Below are 8890 nucleotides of genomic sequence, written 5' to 3'. Positions count from 1 at the left end.
AGGCCGAGCGCCCCGGGTCGTCGTGAGGGTTAAGCGCGGGCGTCGGACACGTGCCTCCGACGGCGGCGGCCGCGAGCCGCGAGGAGTGACGCCTGCTGGTCGCCCGGCGCCCGCGGAGGCTCCGCTGGTCTGACGTCGGCGGCTCGTTCTTCCAGCTCGTCCTCGTCTCCTTGGTGGTTTTTATTCCTCCTGGCCTCCTCTCTCTGACCCTCCCCCCAGACATGGGTGTCCCCTGGGTGCTCTTCATTCCTTAGGTTCTCGGAGCGAACGCCCGGCGGGAACCCGGACGGCGGCGGGGCCCGGACTCCGCACCCAGTGCTCGGAGCGGTCCCGCCTGACTCAGAAGCGCGGCTTCCTCGGGGCAGGGACGGCCTCTCGGTCACCAACCCCGCTTCCCCGCAGGAGGTGCTCTCGGGGCTGCGCGGGGTGGGGGTCGGCGGCCTAGTGCCGGGAGGGACACCCGACGAGGTGCCGCGGGGGGTGCTGGGGACAAGGGCCGCTCAGCAGGACGGAGAGACGCCGGAGCGGCCGAGGCCGAGGCCGGACGGCCGTAAAGGGCCCGGGAAGACCGTCGGGGACCTGAACAGGGCGCTGAGGGGACACGATGCCCGAGGAGCGAGGGCTCCGAGCGGGAACCCGCCAAGGCGGGACGCCCGAGGGAGAGCGGGGTCGGAGTCGGGGACCGGGAAGGGCAGTGTGGCTGAGGGACCCTGGTCGGAGGGGAGTGAGCGACGTCATGGCGGGGGTGGGGGTTCAGGTTACACAGAGACTTACAAGGACATGACGGACCATTGGAGGTTCCAAAGAGAAGCCTGAAAAAAAATGACTTAGTATTTTTTTTACATTTTTTTAAACTTTTAAAAAAATGTTTTATTTATTTTTGATACAGAGAGAGACAGAGCATGCGACAGGGAGGGTCAGAGAGAGAAGGAGACACAGAACCGGAAGCAGGCTCCAGGCCCTGAACTGGCTCTCAGCACAGAGCCTGATGCGGGGCTCAAACCCACAAACGTGAGATCTGACCTGAGCTGAGGTCGGAGGCTTAACCGACTGAGCCACCCAGGCGCCCCTTTTACATTTTTTTAAATGTTTATTTTTGAGAGAGAGAGATGGAGCACGAGTTGGGAAAGAGCAGAGAGAAGGAGACAGAATCGGAAGCAGGCTCCGAACCATCAGCCCAGAGCCCGACGCCAGTGTTTGAACTCATGAGTGCAAGATCATGATCTGAGCTGAGCTCACGACCAGAGCTGAAGTCAGATGCGCAACCGCCTGAGCCCCCCCGGGGTGCCCTGACTTAGTGTTTGCTGGGTTGACTCTGGCTGCTGGCAGGAGACTAGAGGAGGGGGGAGGAGCCCACCCGGCTCAGTGGGAGGAGCCTGTGACTCTTTCTTGGGGACGTGACTTGGAGACCCAGGCTGGGTGTAGAGATAACTTACAAATAAAATCTTAGGGAAAGAAGACAAAAGAGAGGCAAGGGGAAGCAGGGGGATCTGCCCGGAGATTACTGCGCTCGTCCAGGTGACAGGCGATGGGGTCTTGGCGGTGACTGGTAGTGTGGACGAGATGAGAAACGGTCAGATCAGGATACATTACCACGGTTGGGTGGGGATTTGCTGATATGTTAAGTGTAGGCCGTGAGAGAAAGACGACTGAGAATAAATGGATACATAAATGATTAGGTGAACGGAATGTATGTATTTATGTTCATTATAGAGTGACAGATTTTAATATCTTTTTTTGTGTTTTATTTATTTTTGATACAGAGAGAGACAGAGCATGAGAGGGGGAGGCACAGAGAGAGAAGGAGACACAGAACTAGAAACAGGCTCCAGGCTCTGAGCTAGCTGTCCGCACAGAGCCTGATGCGGGGCTCGAACCCACGAACGTGAGATCTGACCTGAGCCGAAGTCGGAGGCTTAACCGACTGAGCCCCCCAGGCGCCCCATAGAGTGACAGATTTTAAGGGCTGCCTAGGTCAGAAAATAAATAAATGTGGGAGCCCAGGAGGCTCAGTTGGTCAAGCGTCTGACCTCGGCTCAGGTCACAATCTCATGGTTCCAGAGTTCGAGCCCCACAGGGGGCCTCTCTGCTGTCAGCGCAGAGCCCGCTTTGGATCCTCTGTCCTCCTCCCTCTCCCCCTCCCCTACTCTCTGTCTCTGTCTCTCTCAAAACATTAAATAAACACTAAAAAAAAGAGGAAATACATAAGTGGGGAAAATTGCCTAATGACGATGCAACCCAGTTTCTGAAAAGAGCGTCTACCTTCCTGCCTCCATTTTCTTAGCATCCCTACCACCTGCCTGGCATCCCCGGGACACTGTCAGGGTGCTAACGCCAGTGGAGACTTTTCAGTTCTTCTTCTCCGTCTTTTTGCAGCATCGTTGAACTTCTGGTATCTGTGAGCCCACTCTTTCCTTCCTGCTTTTTCCTCCTACCTCTCTGGACTTTCTTTCTCAAAGCCCTTCACTGGCTTCTTTTCACGTAAATGTCGTGTTTCTCAGCGTTATGTTCTCAGCCCTCCTTTCTTTCCAGTATTTCATTCATTTAAATACGTACTGGATGCCACCTGGAACTACGGTCACACGCTGTGTCAACTGTACTGCAATTAAACAAAACCTTACTGAATGCTCACTAAAGTCCAGGGACAGCTCTAGGTATTGGGGAAACAGTAAGAAACAAAACCTGGGGGCAACCAGGGGGCTCAGTTGGTTGAGCGTCCGACTTCGGCTCAGGTCATGATCTCACAGTTCATGGGTTCGAGCCCCGCGTCGGGCTCTGTGTTGACAGCTCGGAGCCTGGAGCCTGCTTCAGAGTCTGTGTGTCCCTCTCTCTCTGCCCCTCCCCTGCTCATGATCTGTCTCTCTCTGTCTCTCAAATAAATAAATGTTAAAAAAATAAAAAAATAAAATGATATAAAAGAATGTTAAAAAAATAAAAACTTAAAAATTAAAGAAAAAAGAAACAAAACCTAGAAAAATGCCTGCCTTCCCCCGGGAACCCGTTCTTCCGGAGCAGCCTCACCTCACCCTCAAGTCCCCAGTCACCCTCCACGTGCTTCTGACTTCCGGATTTACATCTCCATCTCCGTCACCTACCACTTTTAATTGTTATTTATTTATTTAATTTTAAATTTAAATTCTGGTTAGTTAATATACAGTGTAATCGTAGTTTAAATGTTTTTTAATGTTTATTTACTTATTTAGGTTTACTTATTAATTTATTTTGAGAGAGAGAGTGCACGTGAGCAGAGCAGGGCCAGAGAGGGAGGGAGAGAGAGGATCCCAAGCAGGCTCCATGCTGTCGGCACAGAGCCCAACATGGGGCTCAAACTCACAAACCATAAGATCACGACTTGCGCCGAAACCAAGAGTCAGATGCTTAACCAACTGAACCAACCAGGCACCCCTGATTTAGTTTTGGAAGAGACAGAGCAAGAGAGAGGCAGAGAGAGAGAGAATCCCAAGCAGGCCCCGCGTTGTCAGGGCAGAGCAGCGTGGGGCTCCATGTCACGAACCATGAAGTCATGACCTGCGCTGAAATCAAGCGTTGGCCACTTGACGGGCTGAGCCCCCCCCCCGGGGTCCCCAGTGTTTAAATTGCAGACACATATCGCCAACGCCCTGCTGGGGGTCTTCACCTGGACGTCCTGGAGCCGATCTCCTCCTGCCGCTGCAGTGCGCCTGTCGGGCCGCCTCTCCCATCGCCGCCCCCACGCACCCCACTCCCCATCCCTCTTCAGGACGCCCGCGACCCTTCCCGGTCTGTCATCCCCCGCCACGAGCCGGAACTTGCTCAGCTGCAAACCAGACCACACTTCCGTGCTCAAGTACACAAGACGCTTTCATAGGTCCTCTCCTCTTCAAGACCCTTTGTTATTTGTTCCCATGCTCCCTCACTTCTTACCTCCAAACACCCCTCTGATTCCTTGTGTGTTTTTGGCCTTGCCGAATTGGAATTTTCTTGTACGGGCATGCTTTGAAAGTGCTTCTCTCCGCTGTGTTTAAATGCCCTTCCTCCCAGCTCGGCCCGCGGGCTCATGGGTCCGGCTCCGGGTCCCGCCCCGCCTCAGCCTCCTTTACACTGTCCCGTGAGTCCAAGCGCGTGGGCGACGCGGACCCCGCTGCGGACCTTTACACGCGGTGTCGTCAGCGTGCGGTTTGAAACTGTGTATTTTGCTACTTCGGCCACTAGACCGGGAGTCCTGTGAAGGCCGGAAAGATGTCCTTTCTTCTGGCGTCCCGAGGACTTAACATGATCTGCAACAGGAGTGTGAGAAATGTTCGTTGAACCAATAAATAGACATGAAAATGGGGGCTGGGTGGGGGGAGATCCCTGAAGAATAGAAAGAAAGAGAATCAGGAGCGAATATGGAAGGGTAGTTTTGGAAAGAATGTCCGAAACGTTTCCCTCTAGGACAAGGGGAAGGAAGGAAGGGTAGTTAGGGACAGACTGGCTCGAGGTGAAGGGCAGGAAATGAAAGAGTTCATGTGGACAGCTTCTTCTTTCTCCTTAATACGGCGGGGAAAGCACACCTTTTTCTGGAAGACTTGCGTGTGAGTGAAGCTGTGAATCAGCTTCTTTGAATCTCAAATTCACGCCTGCAAAACCCTTGATTCCGTTCTCTATCCCATAAACCTGATCTTTTCCATGTTGTAAGAACCCAGGAGATCATACAGGACAGGGCTTTGAGCTCCTAGATAAGCAGCAAGGGGCCTACACATCATCATTTAAACAGGACTTCAAGGGGCGCCCGGGCGGCCCCGTCGTGGAGCATCTGTTGCCTCAGGTCATGATCTCACAGCTCGTGAGATGGAGCCCCGTGCTGGACTCTGTGCTGACAGCTCAGAGCCTGGAGCCTGCTTTGGATTCTGATTCTCCCTCTCTCTCTGCCCCTTCCCTGATTGCCCTTTGTCTCTCTCTCTCTCTCTGAAAAATAATTAAACATTAAAAAAATTATTAAATAGGACTTCAATTCCATGCAGGTGAAACCTACTAAACTCCAAAGTGTATTTAATTCTGTGGATTGTCAATACTGCAGTTCTAGAATTTGAGACATTTTGTTTGCCTCCAAATTACTTTGAAAAAAATTCACTAGACCTAACATTATCAAGTGATTCTTTTCTTTTCACAAGAGGGAGAAAAAGGGTAAAGGTAAGCAATGTTATCCTCTCATTGAGATGTCATTTTTTTTTGAGTTATGCTTAAAGTCTAACTAAATGGTCTAAAATTGGCCTAGGATTCCATTCAGCCACCAGTGCCAACTTATCTTAGGCTAACAGGAATAGAGTTCAGTTGATCTAATTTAGAACAAATTTTTATCCGTAGATGGGATGGAAAATCTAGGTGAGGATTAAGGTCATGGCCAAGGTACAAAAGGAGGAGGAAGTCTGAGTTAATTATAACCTAGGTTCTCCAGTCTTAATTCCAGGAAGCTGCCCCTTAGCCAGGTGGGCACTTGTTGAGTGAAGAAAATTCTCAGAGGAACTAGATGCCCCCAGTTCCTGCAGCCTGAGCTGGGTTTCCACAGGCGAAGGTGCTCCTACTGAGAGACGGGCATTTCTTGGCAGGTGAAGAAGCCCTTTGAGGAATAAGCCTTTGGTTATTGTCTCTTCAGCAATCTGACTGGCCTGGAAGCTTTCCTAAAGGTTATCTTTTTCAAGGTCATTGAGGTAGGGTTGTTTTGACTCGTTTCTGAATCTATATTACAATGCGCGCATTGTGTTTAGCTGTTCATTCCCAGACTCTTGGTAGATGACTAAAGTACAAAAGCACAAAACAAAAAGCCTGTGAGAATATGACCACCAATGCACAAGGCAGAGGTCTCAGAATCTCTGATGCACAATGTAACCCTGAACTAAAAGCTACATTTATTTTTATTAATGTCTTTCCTATGGGAAGTTATTTGAGCTTCTGACACCCAGTTTCAGAACTGAGAACTTCTTCTGAAACACTGTGGGTACAAACGAGGTGAGTAAATGATCATCGGTTAAGTGAACTCTCGAGACCTTTAGGAGCAGGGGCGCCTGGGCAGCTCGGTCCGCTGAGGGTCCGCCTCTTGGCTCCAGGGGTGGTCATGCGCCCACAGCCCAGGAGCCACATTGCACCCCACGCTGGCGGTGCAGAGCCCGCTGAGGATTCTGCCTCTCTCTGCCTCTCCCCTGCCCACACACTCTCTCGAAATAAACACATAAACAAACAAACAAACAAACTTAAAAAAAAAGATGTTTCGGATTAGGTTTTGGGCTCTCTCCTTCAGCCGTACTCTCTTCTCTGTTTCGAGCCCTATTGACACGCAGCCGATTCTATTGCTGAAGATCCAGGAAAAACCGTGGCGTCTGAGGCTCCGGCACAAATTACACGTTAAGAATCATCACTTGCTCCTGCTAGAGTTTAGTGGAGGGTCTTCCATGCGGGTTAGAGTTCAGATTAAGTAAGTTTCTGAGTAAAAATATAAGAAGTGAACCATCGCCTTCCCCATTCTTGCCACTCACGGTCCAGGGAGCAGCCGAAATGTCCCGATGGGGAGGATGTGGTTAGGGCTAGGAAACCAGCATCGAGCCCCGCACCCCGGTCCTCCGTCCCGGACTCGCTCGCCTCGGCACACGGCCGGACCTCACTCGGGTCTGCGGTGGGAAGTGAGCAGCGTGACGTTTGGTCCGTGTCCCTGCACGGGCCCCGCAGCAGAGGAGGTGGACGAACAAGGAACACACACAGCTCCAGGTGCCGTCTGAAGAGAGATCCAGAAAAAAGGGGTTTGTGGCTGATTCGTGGGCTTTCCTTCCGCAGGTTAACTGTGAGAGGTTATTACTTAGTCTCTGCAGGCAGCTTCTTCTGGGATCAAGAGTCGGATGGTGAAGGTAAAGCAGACAAACTCAAGGGCCCCAAATCAAGGGCCATTTGGCCTCAGGGTTTACCCTCGGTGCAGTGGGGGTGAAATTTGGAGCCTTGGGTGAAGTGGAAAAGTTTCCCCAATCTGGTGCCATGTGGGTGTCACGTGCGTGTCCCATACTAAAGCATCCTTCTCTCTACTAGCATATTCCGGGCAGATGACATCCTAACACCGTCTAAGGTAAAGCAATGATCATCAAAATATCACTCTTGACTTCACCTCCATCTGGCTGATGTCCCTTGTTGATCCGATCCTGGGCTTCCGTGGCCTTCCTGCCGTTACTCCACCTGAAGGTCACTGAAATCAGGAACTAATTTCTTATCACCACCTTGGACTGCACTGGTATCTCAGAACTCCATTGACTGACTTGTTCTATTAAGTTCTCTAACCCCATGTGACCCAAAGTGAGACGACATCAAGGCAAGAATGCGGGCTGCCCTTAGGGAAGCAATAGCGATTTTAACAAGCGGGCTACAATTTGGAACCACACAACAGCGTTTTAATTGCTCTTGGTTTTGACAACGCTGCAATGCATGCAGACGTGGAGCCTCTAGAGACGACCTTTCTTACTTTGCAAGTATCCAACACACAATTCCTATAAGAAGCCACCCACGTGAATCCCATGAGCACGGGAACGGGCCCGTAACCCTGTAGAGGATGCCCTTCTTTCGCTTCTACCGAGGATGGAAGTCCAGAAAGGCAGGCTTGGCCAAAGACAGGAGTTACCCTGGGCAGTTCCTGAGGAATGTCTGCGCTTCTCAGGTTCAAGCCAGGTTTTCTAGAAAAGATCTTCTGCTGCCCACCCTCTCGGTCCTTCCTCCCCGGTCTCGTGCCGCAGCGGGACGGCACGCACCGTGCTCGGGGACGGGCTGTGGATCAGGGATCCCGACCTCTGCTGCAGAGTGAGAGGCTGAGATGCAGGGGTGACTGGGGGGCTCAGCCTGCAAGCCTTCAGGAAGGGAGTCCCCCCGCCAGGCCTGCGTCTCCCTCTGCGGCAAACTGCCACCAGAGTCTGCTGTGTATCAACGCGGTACCAAACACAGTCAGAGAGTTTGCTGTTCCATTGTTTGAAAACCTACTATACACAAGCCAGGTGGATAACGTGACAGGGCGGGGTTTACAAAGCTGAGTTAGATGCTGGGCCTCCTTCACCAGCTTACGCTTTAGTAAGGGAAATAGACACACGGAAATATGTCATCAGAGAATAATGGTACGTGTTGTAAGAGGCCCAGCAGGAGGGCAGAAAAAAGCGGTTTGGGAAACTCCAAGAGTGGATCGGGGATGTGCCAGGGGGAAAGGGCCAGGGTGAAGGCGGAGGGAACAGCGGTTTAGAAAGGTGTGCAGTCACCTAGCGCAACACTAAAGGGCAAATTACTTTATTCATCACATCTGTAGTGAGTGACTTCTCTGAGCTTGGAGCTTGGAATATATCAGTGAACAAACAGATTTAAAACATTTTTTTAAAATGTTTACTTATTTTTGAGAGAGAGAGGCAGACTGCAAAGGGGAGGAGGAGAGAGAGAAAGAGAGGTAGAGACAGAATCAGAAGCAGGCTCCAGGCTCTGAGCGGTCAGCACAGAGTCTGACGCGGGGCTCGAACCCGTGAACCACAAGCTCATGACCTGAGCTGAAGTCAGACGCTCAAGTAACTGAGCCACCCAGGCGCTCTGTAAAAATTTCTGCCTTCGGCGGAGGCAGGGGGCTTGCATTTATTTCAGTAAGGTAAAACAAACAATAAACATAATAAATCAGTAAATCATATAGAATGTTAGATGTTGATTTTAGGAAATTTGGGGGGGGCAGGAAAAAAGTATATTTGGAGAGAGGTGTCTGGGAATCGTGATCAGCGCGGCTGGGGAAGCCCGCAGTGGAACCACGGACCGTGGGAAGGGGGCCGGCCCTGGACGCAGCCTGGGGAGCGGCACTCAGGCCCAGGGACCCGCCAGCGCTAAGGCGGCCGGAAGGGGGCGCTGGAGGAAGAGCGCGGCGGCCCACGGAGGG

General features: G+C 51.8%; 1 protein-coding gene across 1 annotated transcript in view; it reads right to left on the bottom strand.

The window, feature by feature from the left end:
• The window catches only part of LOC115272709 (proline-rich protein 36-like), a 13021-nt gene that overhangs the window by 2232 nt on the left and 1899 nt on the right, over window positions 1-8890 (bottom strand). Inside the window, exons 3-4 of the mRNA XM_029915704.1 lie at window positions 7743-7799; window positions 3904-3994 (exon numbers count right to left, since the gene is read on the bottom strand). Coding sequence (XP_029771564.1) covers window positions 3904-3994; window positions 7743-7799 — 148 coding nt within the window. The remainder of the gene's footprint in view (window positions 1-3903; window positions 3995-7742; window positions 7800-8890) is intronic.

The sequence above is a fragment of the Suricata suricatta genome, chromosome 11, assembly GCF_006229205.1.
Source record: "Suricata suricatta isolate VVHF042 chromosome 11, meerkat_22Aug2017_6uvM2_HiC, whole genome shotgun sequence".
NCBI classification, from domain to species: domain Eukaryota; kingdom Metazoa; phylum Chordata; class Mammalia; order Carnivora; family Herpestidae; genus Suricata; species Suricata suricatta.
Note: the sequence above shows the minus strand (reverse complement) of the source record. Positions and strands in the feature narration are given on the sequence as shown.